Source organism: Barbus barbus (genome assembly GCF_936440315.1).
Source record: "Barbus barbus genome assembly, chromosome: 11".
Taxonomy (NCBI): Eukaryota; Metazoa; Chordata; class Actinopteri; order Cypriniformes; family Cyprinidae; genus Barbus; species Barbus barbus.
In genome coordinates this window covers 17367177-17388318 of record NC_136739.1, presented here as the reverse complement: position 1 = coordinate 17388318, position 21142 = coordinate 17367177, and the positions used below count along the sequence as shown (strand labels likewise).

At 36.2% G+C, this 21142-nt stretch overlaps 1 protein-coding gene across 1 annotated transcript in view; it reads right to left on the bottom strand.

Annotated features, from left to right (window-relative positions):
* Window positions 1-3555: 3555 nt before the first annotated feature.
* LOC306876893 (tomoregulin-2-like) overlaps window positions 3556-21142 on the bottom strand; it is an 80436-nt gene continuing 62849 nt past the window's right edge. Inside the window, exons 5-10 of the mRNA XM_079428343.1 lie at window positions 17821-17920; window positions 7744-7892; window positions 7368-7427; window positions 7140-7263; window positions 5924-6082; window positions 3556-4431 (exon numbers count right to left, since the gene is read on the bottom strand). Of these exons, the coding sequence (XP_079284469.1) occupies window positions 4335-4431; window positions 5924-6082; window positions 7140-7263; window positions 7368-7427; window positions 7744-7892; window positions 17821-17920 (689 nt within the window). The 3' untranslated portion in view covers window positions 3556-4334. The remainder of the gene's footprint in view (window positions 4432-5923; window positions 6083-7139; window positions 7264-7367; window positions 7428-7743; window positions 7893-17820; window positions 17921-21142) is intronic.

Here is a 21142-nt window from a genome sequence, read left to right as displayed (position 1 = left end):
ACACGGGGAAATATGGAAATCAGTGTGTGAACAGTGAACTCAGCTCATCCGTAGCAGTGGCACTATGCCAGACTCAAACACACACACACACACGCTCGCTCGCTCACTCACTCACTCACTCACACTCTGCATGAATGCTAGGTTTAAGGGATATCTTGTCCAAAAAATTTAATTCAGTCATCACTTGGTCTCAAACCTATATGACAAAAAGAGATGTTTTGAAGGATTTTCATGCCGCTCTTTTCCATACACTAAAACTGGATGGAGACCAGAGGCTGTCAAGATTTAAAACATGGCCTTCATTCACTTTTATCATATGGAAAAGAGCAGCTCAGTTAATACATTTAACTAACACTAAAACCACAAACTTTAAAAATAATACTACTACTAAAATAAAATATGGAAAACCAAACTTATTTTATTTCAGCAACATTCCTTATTTTCATTGTTAAACTTGATGTACAAAAAATATAACTGAAATAAAAATCAGCTAAAACTAATAAAATATATATTTATAATATACAATAATATTTAAATGATAAAATAACACTGGCTTGAACTGATGAATAACCAGTTTTGTGTTCTACAGATTAATGATTCACTGAATCATATGGTCCAGCCATACAGCTGCTAGAAATTCAGACATGAGGTTGAGTAGCCATTTTTGGGTGAACTATACCTTTAAGAATGTATAAGGAGTGCAAAAATATATATACATATATATATATCTGTTTACATTATTCACAGACAGAACAAGCAACATATTTTATAATACCTATAATGCTAATTGTACAGGATGGAAGTCCAAAGGACATCCAGCAGATAGCTCAAAGTAATCATAATAATACATTCTAAGTGCATTAGGGTAAATTACCTGTAAACATAATCTTATGATTTTTTTTTTCTAGGTTTTAAACCCATGTCAGACTTTGAATGGTAACAATGTATTGAATCTTGCTCAACAGTCTAAATGAACAAAGAGAAGGAAAGACACTAACTCATTCATAGATCCGTGACCATGAAAGTAAACATTGTGAAATAAACGCCTCACCTGGAAATCTGGTGTGGCGCTCGTATCAAAGATAAACACGCCACATTATTCTGTTTTTGAGAGTGACCAGAGGTAATTTTCTGGATAATGACAATCAATAGCGACAGAATAACATGCATAACTTAGATGTCTGTTTTGGAGTGTTATTAACGGCAAGGACAAGAATCTAACATAAAATGAACTGTAATGCGTTACGTATGAGCAGGGCTTGATTGTTTTTAATACAAGAAGTTCTAATTATAGCAAATGTAAAAGCCTTTTCACACCAAAAAGTGTAATGAATAAACCTCAGGCTGAAGGATGAGTAAATTCAGGTTTCTTTCTTTATTTTGTGGAACACAAAATATATTTTGAAGAATGTTAGAAACCAGACATTTTTGGTGACTTCCAATGCTTCTCAACACATCTACTTTCATGTTCCACAGAAGAAAGTCAGTCATACAGGTTTGGACTGACATGAAGGTGAGCAAATGACAATAGAATGCAACTTATTTTTTTAAATTATCCTATTAAAAAATGCTTTCTTGTTTCTTAAACTATTCCATAATCAGCATCACATAGTGCAGTGAGGCCTGACCTCTGCAGGTAGAAGGTACTCACTGCACTAAACAAATAAAAAATCAAATAAAACAAAATAAAATCAACCAGTCAATAAATTCACCAACTTGCAGTTTAACACTGGCATTTAAAAAATCCTGTCGTGACCACAAAACCTGAAAGCAGAGAAAATAAGTTCATGTTATGATAGGTACAAATTATTATATTTTTGGACCACATGTGACAATGTTTCAGTAGCCTAATAACTGAATGCACTTCTGCAGTTGGATAATGATACTGTAAAGCATCTCAGTTATGTGTAGTTTCCTGTCAGCTATGTAAAAACACCCTGTTGTTGATTCTATTTAACGAGAGTCTGTAGATATGATCGTCTTTCTTATTTTTATTCGTGACTGTTATTGAGATGTCACTCATAGCCTCGCATGATTTGTGTTTCAGCTTCATGGGAAAATTCCCGAGTATGCAAAGACATGTCACTGCAAAGCACATTAAAGTTATGCATGTGTTATATATAATTGCTACTTGTTTGAAACTTGGATGGCTTCGCTGGTAGGTTCATCAATATGACTGTTAGGTGAATGCAAATTGTTCGGTGCCTGGTGAGAGATTGCGCTTGTGGCATCACAGTAATGAGAACGAAAGAGACTTCAGCCTTCATTAGCCGAATAATAGCAGACAGATTTCTTTCTCTTGCCTCTGGGACCTTTTGACCAGTGATGAAAAAGCAGTAGATAAAGACATTTGAGAGATAATTTGACAATTTTCCCTCATATCTTGACGGCCCTGAAGAACAGTATTTTTCAAAGCCCTCCCAACCACTCACATTAAATACCATTCCCTTGCTCTATTTATTAATTTTTGTAAAGATCTTAAAAAATATAACGAGTCAAAAATTGTTTCCTAGTTTGTTATACATATATTACATTTTATACATATAACAGGGCTATAGTTTAAAAATGAATCATTGTTAAATGGCCACTGCCTGCTAAATGACATCCAATGTAATAAAAGTTAAAAGGAATACATTTATGATTTGGTTTAAAACCTTGCAATGGTTCTCATTGAGACTGAGATACAATAAAACAATGGCATTCAACTAAAAGCAAATGTATTGATTATAAACCTGGGGTAAGTGTTATGAAGGTGTTGGAATGGATCAGATAAGTGCTGTCTTCATGTGGCTTGGCTACTGATTCAGCATTGCTGAGAATGCAAGTATGTCTACTATGTACCTCTTGCACTTTAGTTCTGTTTTACTGGAGCTCTATTAGTCTACGGGGAAAGCAAAAAGAAAATCATATACCAAATTCATAGTCACCAGGGCTACAATACCATCCTGCATTGTTGAAAACACATGAGCCTGTTTAGTGGAAGCAGAACACAAACAGACAAATGTATGCTCATTTTAATTAAGGCTCTCTCTTACCCCTGTGGCACACAGACTGTCAGACAGGACAGGAAGTGCAGGGACTCCACTGGACTGGTCTGGGGATGAAGTAAGAACTTCTGCAGACAAGGAATGTCCGGAATTCCTTAGTCTTAAGGGTCCCGTCCTCCACATGACCTTTAGAGGCCAGTATATTCTCTGTATCTCGCTTTAAAATAATAATAACTCACTTTAACTTATTTCCCCAAAATCCAGGACTGACAGTATCATCTGTTGTTACTAGTTTGTTTGAAGCTACACTATTAAGATGCATTTGTTGTTGCTAGGGTAAGTCTGACCATAAACTTCAAACATATATTAATATATAATTAAAATTATATTGGATAAAAGTCTTATTTGAAAGGAAAACAAGAGATTCATTTTGAAAATTACCTCCATTATTTTTTATGTTTTTGAAAGAAACTTCTTATGCTCATCAATGTCACATTTATATAAAAAAATACAGCAAAAAGAGATGTGTGTAATATTATTATAGGATAAAACAACCGTTCTCTATTTTAAAATGCAATTTATTCCTGTGTTGGCAAAGCAGCCTTTAGTGTCACATGATCCTTCAGAAATCATAAACATTCAGAAATACAGAAACATTTCTTAATATTATCAATGCTGAAAGCATTTGCTTAATAATTTTGTGAAAACTGTGATATATATTTTTATGAATGAATAGAAAATTAAAAATAACATTAATTTGAAATACATTTTTTGTAACATTATAAATGTATTTTCTGTCGCTTTTGATCAATTTCATGTGTCCTTGCTGAATAACATTTTTATTTATTTATTTTTGTAAATATTGCTGATCTCAAACTTTTCAACAATAGTTTACATGATTGGGTTATCTAGGACCCCAAACATTAGAAACAGCAAAATAAGTTGTTGAATCATCTCTCTAGAAACACCTGAAACTAACCATATACCATAAACGTCATGGCATCCACAAAAGAAAAAGCACACTGCGCTTTGTGATATAAATTATTTATTTACATTACAGAAAATGGACCCCATCAAGACAAACAAATTAACTATTGGAAATATTACCCATACATAACCAAATAACAGGACTTGTCCTATCATGGTGTCCTAAAATTCCCTGTTTGTGTCCTGTGCCACAGGTGCAAGGCATCGTGTGTAGAACCCATCGTCCACCGTTATATCTGCACCGTCGTGCTCCGTCCCAACATCCAGCAGAATGCAATGTCTCTGTGGGGACGGAGAGCGAGTTTCTTCTTTTCTGTCCTCTGTCCAAACTACGTTTCCCATGATTCTCTGCTCATGGGCTCAAATGAGGCGGGTGGAGGCGCGCAGGGTGTTTTCAGAGTTGTAGTGCATTGTGTTCTGCTTCTGTCGGTTGATTCTGTTGGTCCGTGGGCACTTCCTGCAGAGGAAGGAAGCAAAAGAACATCCTTATCATACATGTAACTTGCCTCCACCAGGCAGCTCTACGTTATTTCTAATCAAAACAATGCCTGGAAGGAAAAAAACTCATATTTTAGATCTTAAAAAAGCCTTTGCTATTAAAATAGCTTCTTATTTAGAGATTGGAAGTTTTTAAAAGAATGTTTCACGCATTCTTCTGCATCAGTATTCATCACAGTTTTCCACTGATATGACATGAAACAGCACAACAGCTCACAGACTGTTTGCCTAAAGGGGCTGTTTCTTTTACTGAGGAAGAGAAGAAATAAACGAAAACTGACAATGAAGCTAAATTAACAATGATTCCTAACGTATATATTTCTTTGGCACATACAAATTTATTCTGACAAATACTTTTTTGACTGGAGTCTTTAAGTAATGTTATGATTTTATTCACACCATATTATAACAATAGTACTATCCATTATTTTTGGTGTAATATGTTTGAGTGGCTAATTTCTGTGACACCAAATGGAATAGCAATCTTTGAATACAACATTTGCTCAACCAATGGCATGAGTTTGTCCAAACAATGGAAGATGGGGTAAGAGTTTTATTATTATATATATATATATTTAAAGAAACAACCATAATTTGTGCAATTTTGTTTAGTGCAGAAGTGTCAGGTTTTTGGAACTACAGTTTATGAAAGAAGGCCCTTATGCTCACCAAGGCTGCATTTATTTGATCACAAATACGGTCAAAATAGCAATACTGCGAAATATTATCACAATCTAAAATACCTATTTTCTATTTGAATATATTTTAAAAATACAATTTATTATTGTATTTAATTACTTCAGAAATTATTATAATATGCTGATTTGGTGCTTAATAAATATTTGTTATTATTATCAATGTTTAAAACAGGTCCTGCTTAATATTTTTGTGGAAACTGATACTTGTTATTAGGATTCTCTGATGAATAAAAAGTTAAAAGAATCACAATTGTTTGAAATACAAATCTTTTGTAACATTATTAAGGTCTTTACTGTCACTTTTGATCAATTTAATGTGCCCTTGCTGAATAAAAGTATTTCTTTCTTTCAAAAACAAAATATTACTGATCCCAAAATGTTGAAAAGGTGGTATATATAGACTGAAGACTATCTGAGGTCTAATAATCCATCAATCACTTCTACAATCTCTCATGATACATCTACATATGGAACACATTCACTTTTTTATGTGAAAAGTAAATGTTACAGTAGATGGGTGAGTTATTTAGTGCTGCGAGTGATTTAGATTTGACTACCCCACACACACAGCCTTCGACAATGACCTTTACGGAGTGTAAAGTGTGTTATTCTACCGACTCCTGCTGGCAGGAACTCTCACTCTATAAAGAGCTGCGGGTGTGTGCGATCTACACAGGAGGTAGCTGTCCTCTGCTTTGCTTCGCAGTAGCACAATGTGTGCGATATGATGCTGTGGTGTGTATTTATACTCACCGGGTGATACACAGCACCACTACACATATGATGGCCACCTGCAGAGCCCCAATGACAGACGCGATGAGGACGTAGCGGAGCTTTCCAGATCCAGGCACCACGTACAGCACATTATACTCCTTAGTGTCACACTGTGGACCGCTGAATCCTGAGTGACAGCTGAAGAAAAGAGGAAGAAACAGCGTTATATCCTTGCTAGATTAGATTTGAGTGTTTTAGTCCTCTGTGGATTTATTCAGGTTGTTTTAAAGAGTCTACTCTCTCTGTTATATCTCTGTTCACACACACATACCGCAGTGTTTCTCGCTCTCAAAGTCTTTCCTCAGAAACACCTGCTGTTTTACTGCAGCACCTGCCAGAGAGACTCTCCTGTTCTCTCTTATCATTTCTCTCTAGTACCATTTACTTTGTTTTTCGGTGACTTTAATATGAGTTTCACAGCTTTAGCAGCCAATTATTTTTCAATAAGCTGATGTGTGCAGTTTTCCTTTTTGATACCTTCTTCTACCCCAGTTTGATCTGTAGAAATGACTTGTAGATTGAATTCCCTAAATTAATTGCCAACCTTTGGACAACGTGTGGAGTTTTAGGAACTATCTGTTTGTACTGCCAATGAAAGACCAGGGTTAGTATACAGTATACAGTAAAATATGTTTGAGTTTTATGGTCTTAGCTTTAGTTGACTATCTATCTATTTATATATAGTTAACTAAAGCTATGACCATAAAACTTAAACATATTTTATTTCAGCTAGTTGCCAAGAAAACATGTCTTGTTTTAATTTAGTTTTAACTAAATAAAGCACTAAAATAGCTAAGGCCATAATAAAACTGAATAAAAACTATACAGACATTACCTAATAAAATAACAAAAAACAAACAAAAAACAAAAAAATTACTAAAACTTCACAATGAAATGAAAACGTAAAGCATACAAACTAATTCAAACAGTTAATAAAAATTGTAATAATATCTCAATGATACAAAAACAACTGAAAAGGGGTAGTGTTTGGAAAACAGTTTTTTTAAAATATGGCAGATCTTTCTTGGCTTGAACACTTGGGGGAGACAAAGATTTGTGATATAGTGTCACACACACACACAGTCACAAAAGGTGTGTGCCTAAACACACACACACACTGATTCACAATGTATTTTTGTAGACAGGATACGGTGGCGTGATCAGACACATCATGAGTTTGTGTGTGTGTGTATACCTGCAGGACGGTGTTGAGAGCATGTTGGGATATTCACAGTCTCCGTGAACACAATAGTTCTTATAGTGCTCAGGGCAGGGGATGTACAGGCCTCTAGCCACCTCTGAAACCTCAGGCTTCTTCTCTATAATTCAAACACAGTGGGTCAGAACAGCTAAAAGTCAAGGGCACTTCAAAGCCACAGGACAAATGTATTAAAAACAACTTTTTATAATTAAACACACCCACCTGTGTAGTCTGTCCTGGCATACTGTCCATCTCCTGCTTTGGTGCCTGTAATCATGTCGCCTACAGGATAGAAACAAATTCAGATGTTAAAATAAACAGATCTGCTGATTATATAATACAACATTGTTTTTTCCCCCTCTTCATTTGTACATTGTCATTTTGAAGATATCATCTGGGAAATTACTATATTCTAGAGACTAATGATCATATGAACATGAATGAACTTGATTATGTAACAGTGATTTATAATGTTCATCTTTACATGTGCTCTCTGTTGTTGTCTGATATAAATGCAAATTGAATGGAAGAAGACATCATGTAACAATGTAAGAAATTAATACATTATATAAAGCCATCATAAATCTGCTCTTCTTACCCTGACAGTGACCCAGGAACTTGACCTCGATTCGTTCCTGCCGCTGACACGATGCCTCTTTTACCTGGCAGGGGTTGTCATAGGAACGGCCATCTGATGCGCACACGGGGTTAAAACTGATGTGGGAGCAGTCGATGTTACAGACGCACCTGTGTTGTGAGAAACAGCATAGTAAAAGCCAATTACTGACAGATTAAAGACCATGAAAAAGATCGTTAAACAAGTGTCACACCTTGTTTGATGAAGCTGTCAGCTAAGAATAACATTTCAAACATGCAAACTGGGGACTCAAAGTAATTGCTGGAGGGGATTCGGTTTCACACCTGATATTGTTGCAAAAACTTCACTATTCAATAAATATTTTTCAGGGCCTCTGGAAATAATGGAACTGTTTTGGCCTTCTACCAGTTTTTATAATTATTTTAGGAGAAAGAGGACTGGAAATGATGGAGAGAAGAGGAGGAAACAGAGTGGAGAAATGTCACAAAGCAGATTAGAAGGCTGGTCAGCCAAATGAACAGAAGGGATCAATATAAGCACTACACCACAACTCTAGGAATGGGAAACAATAAACATTTCCTGATTCAATTTTGATTCCCAAGCTCTAAGTTCGGTTCAAAACAGACTCATTTGGGTATATATTTGGGTTATAATGTTAATTTTGTGTACATATGATTATAAAGGACTAAGGCTGCCCCTTAATAGTTGACTAACCCTTAGTTGACCAGAAGAGGCTCGGTCGACCAAAATTGTATTAGTCGCAGAAAAAAAAAAACCCACATTGGAGAAGTCAAGCAGATCTTTAAAGGCCAGTCTGTAGTAGCTACATCGGGCAGGACATCCAAATGTTCGCCTATATCATTCATCAACCTCAAATATGGCTTATCATCTGAAATGTGTAAGTATTAGCAACTTTACATGGCTGCTCAATCTAACTTGAAGCTGAATAGCAGTTCGCTCTGCATGACAGATGGAGGCGCCGGTGCGATCACTTGCTCTTAAAACACTGTCATTTTTGGTCATACAGATAAGAGGAATACATCTTTCGAATCTGTAAAGACTCTACGTTTACTTGTGCGCACTCACAATAACAACAAAACATTGCACTTATGTAAAATAATGAAAGCAAACAGGATGCGCTTTCTGCCATCTCGGTCTCTGTGAACTTGAGCGCAATACTCCAAAACTCTGTGTATGTTTGCCTTACAGACATAAAAAATATCTATAGAGAGCGAAATGTCTACTTTAAAAATAAAAACAATTCAAATGGAAAACAAATATTCTCAGATTACGTTTCCGTATGAAACATGCATAGAAGTGCATCCACTACTGCGGAGATGACGAGTCAGTGTCGCCGACTTCATCGTTTAAACTGAAAACAAAGAAAGCACTAGTTTATCAATGAATTATTAAAATGTTGATGCAGGCTCCTTGCTGTTTTCTCCTGTCACATTCGTAATCATTACTTCTGGCAGTGTTGTGGCAAGCTTTATGCGTGCGCTTAAATGTTTATTAGGCTATGTAGGCAATTAAAGGCTCATTATTATGATTTAAATTGTTTATTAATAAACATGCGATTAGTCGACTAATGCTTCAAATGAACGACTACTAGTCAACTAGAAAAATAAACGAAAGGATCTTTAAAGGACAGTGTTTTAGATTGATTCAAAGCAATAACTCTTTTTTTTTTAACTATTTACTAAAAGAATTCTGTCAGGACCTCTATCATCAAAGATAATTCACAATTAGTGAACAGTTTGGATTGGCTGTATGGTTTCATTCTGGGCAAGAACTCCCTGTGCATCCATGCAGCCTATGGCATGGATAAGAGCAGGGAGAGCAGCGATAACCTCCCTCTAGGGTAAACAGAATAGAACCAACATAAATGTATTGCAGATATCATTAATGTTCGATAATTTAAAGTACACATTTTGACTGGACGAGAGGAGGAACTGGGGATGGAGGAGGGTAATTATCTATTGAGAAACGTAAAAACTGCTGATAATACTGAAGGACTCTTTATATGAATGCTGAGACGGGCGTTGTGTGCTTATAGGTATACATGGATCAGCTGAGAGTCAGCTGATGCGAGTTTGACTAACGTGACTTAATTAACGCTATGCTTGATTATTGTGAAATATATTAAATATGACGTTGTTGCTCAATATTCAAATACTTGGCTAGTACTAGCTGTAGCAGTTGCAGCATGCTTCAGAAGCCCTCCACCTTCCCCAGCTCCACCTGTATATTTGTATTTGCAGTAGCAAGTCTCAAGACCAAACACATTAACACTGTCATGTATATTACCCTGCTAAACTCTCAGAGAGCTGTCAAAACAGAAATATATTAATAGAAATATTGATGGCAAAGCTGAATTTTCAGCATCATTACTCCAGTTTTCCGTTTCACATGATCCTTCAGAAATCATTAAAATATGCTGGTTTATTGCTGAAGAAACGGTTCTTGTTATCAATGTTGAAAACAGTTGTGTTGTTTTATTAATTTATTTATTTGAATAAAAAGTATACAATATAACAAAGAAAAATATAAAGACACAGCAAAAGTGTGTCCCTCAAACAAAATACTTGTCAGGAATAGATGGTTTTAAGTATTTCATGTATTCTGTTGCTGGTAGATTCAATCACTCACATGAACACTTGTTTTTATGCCTACAAGAAAATTGCTTTTGTAAAAGCCAGTTCTGCAAAGGGTGAACATTATTGTTTTAATGTACACCTCTCCATCATGTATAAGTGTGTTAAGCTCAGCATTTTCACAGGCGTCCTGCGAGACTACAGCCCTGCAACATACACAGATTACAATGCTAAAAAATACAGGTCCCTTTACAGAAGGTCTGCATCAGCAGGAACGACAACCTCGCATAAACATTAACTGACATTCATAATTGCCCATTTGGCTTGAGGCTGGATGAATTACCATTATAAACAGATTAACACCAACATCAACAATGTTTTTATGATGTGTCTACTCTATAAATGTTGATAAGGGTGTCAAAATTGCAAATGTAATGAGTAAAGTCTGTTTTTCATCTTCTCGTCTCAGCGTGAGGCTAGAAGGCAAAGCTCAGGAATGAATGTGGATGGGATCGAACGGGATGCTGCAGTGATTTTCAATATAGCACATTCTTGAGTCTATCATCTTGGGCTTAATGACTAGCACAGAAGACTGGCTTAGCAACCAAAGCACTGCGAACACATCAGTGGAGAATAATACAACGCTCTGTTTCAAACGATGAGAAATGATGAGTTCCAACACTTTGATGTTCCTTCGCTTGTTTTAATGGCTGCTTTTATTCACATACCTTCATTAACGAAGATAATGAGCACTTATGTGTGTATGGATGAAAGGCCATGCGCTTCTGAAGAGACAAAGTTTCTGACATTTGCAACTGGCAACACATGCAGCCTTTGTATTTGTGTGTGAACCAGTTATTCATTTCTGCCAGAGAGAATCGAAAACCTGTCATCTAGTCTTCATTGTGTATGTTCCGTGAGTGTATTTGGTATATTAGTATTTCCCAAAAGAGTTGACATGAATTTATGGTTTGCATCTTCAACATTCAGGTGTTTCTGCTGTAGTTTCTCTCTAAAGTGTGTATGTGTTGTCTGTGCGCCACTGCAGGAACATGTTGAGTAGAAATGACAATTAAACTGCCGTCCCCAGTCACTTCTCGCTGCAGCAAACAGACAACAGTATAATTATAAATCTGTCATTATTTTTGTGTATGTGTGTTTTTTCTTCAACTTTCTTTTTTAATATTTCCACCCTGCCAGTGAGCTTTAGTGATGTATGGAGCCATTTTGTATTCTGGCACTACTGGAATAATGCAAACGGACTACAAATGTGAGATAAAAATATCTGTTTTAAATAGAGACGTTGACTGAATTGAACTGTGGCGTGGAGTCAACTCAAGGGCAGCTTTGATTGTTTGCCATTGCTAATTGAGATCTGTAATGCATAGTAATGTAGATACATCCCGGGAACACTGAATGTGAGATAAAAACAAACAGGCACAATGATATTGAGATGTATTTATTGTGAAGCACTGGTAATGTTCACACACACACACACACACACACACACTTGCTCTCCAGTATAACCGTCTGTAGTGGTCATAAAGGCTAATGTGTCTTGAGAGCATGAATATTTAATGCCAACTCTCACATTCTCTAGGCATACACACACTGCAAATGCATTGCGTCAACAACACACACACTCACACATTCACTTAGATGCACACACACAAAGATTTCCAATAGCAAATCAAGTAATAATGGCTTTGCAAGTGAGTCAAACTGAGTGGTTGAGGTTTCCTTAAAAATTCAGGTTGTTTGTATGGTAGCCTCTGTATGTGTGTGAGTGTGTTTATCGTGTCTTATTGATTTGTAAGAGCAATGTGGTTTCTCTGTTATCTAAACTTTTCCAGCATGACCTGTGGGCTTCCTGTCTGTCCAGCTGCTCTTTACTCACAAACTTTAGTCTCCCTCTCTCTCTCAATAGCATGATGACTAAATCTGTACTTGGTGAGGATAAGTCTCTGTTTTGTATCTTTGATAGTTTGATGAGGATAGACGAGGACTTTTGGCTTTTTGATCCCAGCGTTTCAAATGTTTGATTTAGATTAGTAGTGTTAACTTGGTGGCAATTGCATCCATCCATCCAAATAAGAGACTTGGTGTATTTCGAGCTGGTTATAATTAAAAGTTCTGTACTATGCTTTATTTTTAATGTAATGTATGTTCAATATAAACTCTCATAGTTCCTCCCTGGACTACCCGGCCACAAGGAGGATAGACTAAGAACATTATTTTTAACATATAATTGGCAAAATAATCAGTCTATTGGTAAAATCCAATATCTTTCTGTCTGTCTACAGTATCTGAAGAGTTTTTAAAATCAAATTTAAGACTTTTTAAGACCTGCACAAATAAAATAAATACTGTATGTACACACAGGTAAAGCCTATACAAACTTTAGAAAAAAACATTAACATTATTGTGCTGATACTAGTACAATGTATATACTGAATGTGTTAAATAATATTTTTTATCTTTCCTTCTTGTGACAGGGCAGACCTGAGAGAAGCAACAAAAGTTGACATTGAATTAAAAGCTGGATATTATGGAAGCCTGTTTCCGCCACTGAATAAAAAAAAAAGAAAAAAAAAAGAAATAGGTTATTGCAACTTTTTCATCTCTCAATTCTAACTTTTTTTCTCACAATTCTTACTTTTTTCTCAGAATTGTGAGATATAAACAGATATAAAGAGTTAAAGTTTTGAGGGGGGAAAAAGACTGATATGTTCTCAGAATTGCGAGTTTATATCTGACTTTATTTCTCAGAATTTCTTGTTTGTATCACGCAATTATGAGAAAAAAAGTCAGAATTGTGAGATAAAAAGTCACAATAACCTTTTTTTTTTTTTTTTATTCAGTGGCGGAAACGGGCTTCCATAGGATATAGTTTAATGTACAATCAAAATACCAAAAAGTTATGCATAATACATACCATTTAAATATAGCAGCCTGGGACTCTTATTTCTTATGCTTTACTGCTTTCAGAGGCTCTCTAAAAAAGATTAGGGAGATATAATGCACTCTACAACCATCCGCAACAGTGCCACGTCTTGACTTTGAATGTGCAGCGCTCACATTAATTTAATTAAATCATAGCCTTCTGAATTTTAATAATCACATTAGGCCATATTGTAATTTATGTTTTTCTGTCTGCAAATTTAAAACATCCTAAAATGATAATTAAGACTGTCTATCTGTCTGCTTGTCTATCTATAGGCTAATTCACACTGCACCAACAGATGCCAACCATAACCAGATTATACTATCTGTGTGTGTCTATCTCTGTTCATATATCAGTAATACTGACCAAATTCAGCCCTAATTCCTAACGTTCCAAGAATGCATTGCATCAAACTCAAAGGTGTGAGAAATGGTGATTAGAAATAAACAATTCATTCCATATTAAAAATATAATTGAAAATAGTTTAGTGTAATTGAAACAGATTATTCTACACATTATTTGTGTGTGCAAGGTATTGTATGCGTCCTATTTTAGCGGCTTTACTGAAATCAATATTACTTCTGCTCTCTCTCTTTATTACACAAACCCAATGACTAGGGCCCTAAACAACAGCCAAACAAATCCAGGTCTTGTCACTACACACAATCAGTGCACAAACACACACAGACATGTTATTAATGCAGCTTATAGCATTGACTTTATTTATAATCGCTCATCTCATTTTTTTTTCAGTAATCCTTTCAAATGATGCAGGAAGATGGGAAAATGGAGCGAGACAAAAAAAGAAGGGCTGCTGAGAGAGGTAGAGTGTTTTTGGTAGAGGAACAGTGAGATGAGTGAGTCATCTGCAGTCAAGTGTATCAGAGCGAGGGGCCTGTCATGGGATCGTCCCTACGACTCAGGCATAAATGCCTCAAATCTTGCTGATATCTCTCAGGAGGGAGAGGCTGGGCAGTTTCATTCTGATGCCTCCAAACACCCCAGCTCTCCAGCCAGTGCTTGCTGAATCTTTAGTGAATCTAAAGGCTGTCTTTGCCAAGGCCGACATGTAATTCCCTTCAGACACCCTGAGAGAGATAGGCAGGTGGGAGGAAGAGAGGCCTTCTCCTATTAAGATTAAAGGGTAGTCTCCTTCACTCTTGCTGGCAGTTTGAGCTGTTCACTGAAGCCCAGGGCAACGGAAACCTCCTTTCCACATCCACAGGTGGATTTTAAATATATCATGTGAGTCATGATTTTCTCACATGTTTACAGCTCAAAGAGATTCTCTAGAAATTATAAAAGTTTCTCATTGAATTTAGCATGAAGATGTTGAGATTTTCTGCTTGTTTTTTATTGAATATAATGAGTTCTCATTGCCGGAGTGCCGGAGCTAAGCGACCATTGATCAGCAATGATGAAACTGTCATAATTGGCCTTGTTTCTTGCTCATTTATTTTGAGCAAGTTCTTAAAGTTTGTAGTAAAAGAACTGAGATTTGTTGAAGTATGTGAAATATCCCATATTGACCCAGTGACCCATATTCCATATCATGCTACTGACAGCACCAATCAACCTAAAATAATCCATCTGTTACTGACCAGAGAAAGTACTCCAATCAAAGGAACAGTTAACTGGAAAAAAATATATATTTTTTTAAGAAATATTTTTATTCCCCAAGGATGATTTAAATTGACCAAAATTGGCAGTAAAGAAATGTATAATGTTAAAAAGACTCCTATTTAAAATAAATGCTGTTTTTTTTAACTGCCAAAAGAAGTTAAAAAAAGGTTTTTCAGGATTAAAGAATCCTGAAAATTTGTATCACAGTTTCCTTGAGCAAGTGATTTCTAAAGGATCATGTCACTCTGAAACCTGATGTAATGGCTGCTGAAAATTCAGCTTTGCCATCACAGAATTTTTTTTAACATATATTAAAATTAGGGCCGAGACTCGATTAAAAAAATTAATCTAATTAATTAGAGGCTTTGTAATTAATTAATCGAAATTAATCAAATTTTAATCGCATATAAATATTTGACCTGAGAACAGTGAGAAGTAAGTTTTTTTATATGGATTTTTACATTTCCCATCCACAGGGCCAACCAAAGCGGTCTCATCAGCTTCTTTGTCCATGTTCACTGTGGTTTGTTTTTGGCTGTTTCTCAATATGCCTTCTTCAGCGATCTTGCGTCCTTGTGTTCTCGTTCTATGTCATCATTAACCGTCGAAGTTCAGTTCCAATTCTCAAGAACGCAAGTATAGAGGATGCCTGAAAGTGCCCGGATATGTTCTTGAAACTGAGGATGCATCGAGTGCAGACTTGAGAGAATCGAGCCGTTAGAAATCCCAGAAAACACTGTGGGTGGCCGGTGTACGGAAGCCTGTAAGCTTTAAAGTCGCTCTCACAAATACTTAACGGCTCTTCAAGTTGAAAGTAAACATTTATCGTTTTGTTTTGGTTAATTTTAATAAAGTTATAAGACCCGGAGAAAGTCTGCATTTTTATTGGCATATTAAAATTAATCTTAACAGTAAAACATATAACGCTGTAAAATAAAACAATACAATTATATGAAAGTAATATCTATAATAGTATGAAATGTTTTAATAAGTTATGGCATTTTGTAATATTTATTGTTCATTGGCCGTTTCTTATGCTGAGAAGCATAATAGTCAATGTACCCACTATGAGTTAACCGCTGATTTAAATAGAAGAACAGATTAAATAAAGATGATGGACATCCTCAACATCTTCCTGTCAATCAGAATAAGCATGGCTGCGTCCGAAATCGCATACTTCCCTACTATATAGTATGCGAAAAACAGTATGCGAGGCGAGTAGTATGTCCGAATTCATAGTATTCGAAAAACAGTAGGCGAGAATTACCCGGATGACCTACTACTTCCGCCCGAATTCTGTAGTAGGCATACAATGAACACTTTACTATCCCATGATGCCACGCGAGAAGAGGCGTCATATTCGAAAAATGGTGGAAGGCGGCGACGCGGCTGTTTTCAAGTGCAAGTACCTCAGGGACAAACGTTGTTTATTGTGGTTAAACTGCAAAGTAAATAATCAAAGTAAACTGCTGATTTATTCAAGTTTAAACGTTATAAATCGATGAGATTACTTCGTGAATCGGCTGTAAAAGGTTTTTGTTTCTATTCATTCTCTCTCTCTCTCTCTCTCTCTATCTATATGTATGTATGTGTATGCATTCATTCAAGTTTATTCATTGATTCATGTGTCTTTTGTTTGTCCTGTGTATTTTTATATGTATTAATTCATAACAATAAATTACTTTATTTCGTTGCTCCAAATCAGCCTTTGTCACTGTGTTCATAGACGTGTCTTTTTATTCTGAGGTAAAACTTGCAAGCTAAATTGGTGATTATACGACGCATGACACGTGACAACATGAACATGGCGGATGTAGTACGTCCGAATTCCATTCATACTACCCTCATTCATACTATATAGAACGTACTGTTTTAACGGTCGAGAAGTACGTTTGAATTCAAATGTAGTACCTACACAAGTAGTATGCGATTTCGGACGCAGCCCACGAGTCTGTTGGTGAACCTCTTTGGTGGTTCAGGCACAGCTGTCACAACACACGGGAGCGGCGAGCTGTCGGCTAGCATCAGATCCAGCGCACTGATCGCCAGACCCCCGTCACTTTGCGGTCAGTTAAGCAGGAATGCAGTACATCTCAATTCTCATAAGTGTGCGTTCTGTGTTCTCGCGTCCTTCCGAGTTCGTTCTTCCAAGGAAGCTTGGCAAGACCGGTCTCCACGAGAACACAAGTCCGTTCTTTGAGAAACAGAACGCTAGTTGGTGCTCCAGTATAATCGGTCCGCCGAAACGCATCCAGTGAGAAACGTTCCGCGGTGCAAAAATAAGTGCGATTAAAATGCGTTAAAAAAAATTAACGCGTTATTTTTGTGTAATTAATTAATCTAAATTAACGCGTTAAAGTCCCGGCCCTAATTAAAATATGCCTGAAAACAGTTATTTTAAATCGCGATAATATTTCACAATATTACAGTTTTTTATAACTGTTTTAATGTATTTTTGATCAAATAAATGCAGCCTTTGTGAGCATAAGAGACTTGCCGACACCAATGAGAAATAAAGACCATGGCTATCAAGGAAGATTTTCAAGGCAAGAATTTTATGAATAATGACCTAAATTTCAGTCTGTTCCTCAAATTTGAATACGGCTCCAGAGCACTTGGTATATAGTACACAGTGATTTATCATGCATTTTTGTCCTTTAAATGTCCCCATCCACTTTCATTGTATGAAATAAAGCAGTGTGACCTCTCTTAAAAAATAACTACTTTAGTGTTTTGCCAAGAAATAAAGTCATACATGTGGGTGAGTAAATAATAATAACAATATTAATTTTTGGGTGAACTGTCACTTTAAAATAACCAGGTTGTATTTAAAGTCACTAAAAGAAATTATGGCATCTTTCTTTTTTATTCCGTTATTGTGATATTAGTTCTCCTACAGGCTGTTTTTGTGCTTACCAGACATCTTCAGCATCCACATCACACTCAGCTCCAAACTGGCAAATGTCACAGGTGGACGTCTCCTTCTGTCCATTCTCCGCCGAACCCTCGTTCCCTGCTTGGATACATAAAGACGAGACAAGACAGCATAAGCGACCAAAGGTCTGACAAATATTACTTGGGTCAAGATGAGCAGGCAATCACAGTCCGTCTCTCTCTTTCTCTTTCTCCCACACAAACATTCATAAATAGACGGAGGGAGAGACAGAGGACAGACATAATTTTCATTCAGTCTTTGTCTCTGGCTCTCATGAGAAGTTCAAATCCCCCACTGATCTTTCCTCAGCCTTGCCCCTCATTTCATCATGATGATTTCTGATTTGCCGCTCCTGGTCCCCGGCGATAGAGGCTTCCCAGGAGCCGAAGCTTAAAGCCCCTCGCTATCGCATATCTGCCCTCATCAGTGGACGGGGAAAAGCAATCCCGTACGCCATGGAATTTAAATTACGTCTCCTCCTCGGAGGATCATCGTTCCCCTTTGGATCCTGACCCTCCATTATGAGGTGCTATTTTTAAAACTTAGACCGCAAAGACAGAGAGATGAGAAAAGAAAGGCAGGCAGATAAAAGTAAGAAAAGATAGAACAAGAACAAATAACACATACTGCACTTCTGTGCAAAGAACAATGTTTAAGTCACAGGTGTTTTTAGTCACTGTTCTGCTGTATAGATTTTCTTTTTTTAAATTTTGGTGTAGATGACAAAAACAAATGCAAACTTTGCACTGACACCATGTCCTTTCATGAATCAAAAATTAAATGAATCTCAGTATTCTTGAATGCCAAACTGTTTTAATTGAGCCATATCACATGAGATAGAGAGCTGTTGTCCTGAATATTTAGACCAACAGTACAACTGCTTTTATTCAATAGTTTAATGATCTGTCAATATTATTAGTATAATATTAACAAAGTTAATATTAAGTAACTTACATTTTAAACACAAAAGTGCCAGTTGTAGTGCTCCACCAGTGAAAACAGTTCCAAATGACTAATTTGGCATCATAATGAAAACAGTAACAGAATCTGAACTGTAGTGTGTCGTTACTGAATGAATCAATGTTCTGATAACTTTTGAGTGAATAATTCACTCATAGTTATTTGTTTTGTCTTGATGGACAACATGTATTTGATTTGTCTCAATTTTGAAAAATTGACTGAATGATTCAATGCCTCACTCTTAAAATCAACCACTTGTTTTGTTCAAGAACAAATCTGTGTTTTGAATGAATCACTTGAGAGAATAATTCAAAGACTTAAACAACAACAACAATAAAAAAAAAAAAAAACACTTGTCAACACCTACTGTCGTAGCAATGTAACATGCAGAAATAGTCACTAAAAATACCCACCACTAAAACACAAACTGTCTGGAACATGAAAAAAAAGACCACTGGCGAGACAATCAAACGGACAAATCAAATACAAAATGAAATAAAATAAATGCGCGTTCTTCTAAAACTATGAGTATAGGATCATTTTTATTTTGTTAATGTGAACACAATGGCTAACATTAATTTTACAAGCACGCAATAATAGATCAAGCTTTGCTCTAAACACATCTCATGTCCAGCATCATGACCGGATCTGATTACCCAGCACCCAGTATCTCCCTGAGGTGTGGCTGCATGGATCCAAGGGTGTGGAAATGAGAAACGTGTCGGAGCAAAGGGGCAGTAACAGTTATCTCCATCTCCCAGTTAGATGGACCCTCTGAATTGATTTTCCCTGACCAGAAACACAGTCGATCACCAACCCCCTCTGTTTCATCTGCAACCACTGCCAAAAAGATCCTGCTTCTGACCCTGCTTATGAATATCTATGCGTGCTAAAACCCAAGGTCAATGCGTGATTTAATATATCCGTTTTATTTTTGTGGATAATGTCTACAGAAATCTAAAGTCTTGTTGTTGTTACTGAATAATCTTTAAAGTGTTTTTCATTAAAGACATTTAAGGTTATGAAACATTCAAATGTAGCAATCTGAGCACACACTGAGCAGAGGAATAGGTTTTGCTGTAAATGATGGAAGGAAAGGAGATACTCAAATGAACAGAAGACAGATGGTGAGTGTCCAAGAAAATGGCTCTTAATGGGACAAACCTACTTGTGCAGAAACTAAGGAGAAAGGTGGGGGTGGATTTAGGGCACAACATGGGCTGTCAGACAGATGATGAATGAAGCCACCCATCTCCTGCACAGTGTATGGAAACTGAGCTTCACAACAAATATGTAGCAAGAATGAGCGTAGCATTCCAGTCTGGGTCAGAGAAGCTATATATGAACACATGCAAGATCACATGTGAAGTGAAAATAGCACCAAGAGACTAGATAGAAAATATTTTCTTAACATATATAATAATAACTAATATTATAATATAACTATATAGAATTCTTTCCAAGTTTTAGCTAAATCACTGGAACAAATTTATTAATTTTGTGTTCCAGAATAACACATGTAGTGTGTGAAAAAGCACAAGAAAAGCATAAGATTAATAAGAAAACAATAAACAAAAAACATAAAAGATCAAATTCATAAACAGATAAATAAATACTTTCTAACCCCATTATCAATTCTTATTTTATGTTCATTTTTAGTGCATAATTGAGTATTAAAAAGACAAATTCTCTGAAAACCTCAAGAGTCCTATTATCTAACTTAGCTTTGCTTATAAATATGATTGCTCTACAGAGTACATTATTTTTACCCCATTTGCACAAAATAAATTGTTTTGTTTCATATATAAGCATGAGATGGAAATGAATTCCACTTGATTCTTTTGAGTGGTATTTATCACAATGCACAATGACTGAATGGATGGATGAATGATACTGTAACTCCAGGGTCATCTAGTGAAAAGCAGCTCAGATTAACACACGCACGCATGCACGCACGCACACACACACACACACACACGCACATCATTTGTGAAATGGAAGGGGTTTTGAACATCAGTTAAACAGTTGCGTAAATGAAGACAATAATGAGAAAGCTCTCCCTGGACTCCAAAAGGTCAAATTATATCATGTATATTATTATGTTTACATACATGTTACTATAATGCAATGTTGTATTAGTCTACAATAAAAAAAAACCAACATGTAATGAAAGAAAAGCCTGCATCCATAACTCCCAAAAGAGATGCCACCACACAAGAACATGCTGAGTTCTTAAGGGACACAAAGGTCAAGTGAATCTCCACAGATGGAGAGGACACATTACATCTTTGAATCAATAGAGAATGTAGGAAGTATAATGCTTACAGCAGAAAGATGATAGCC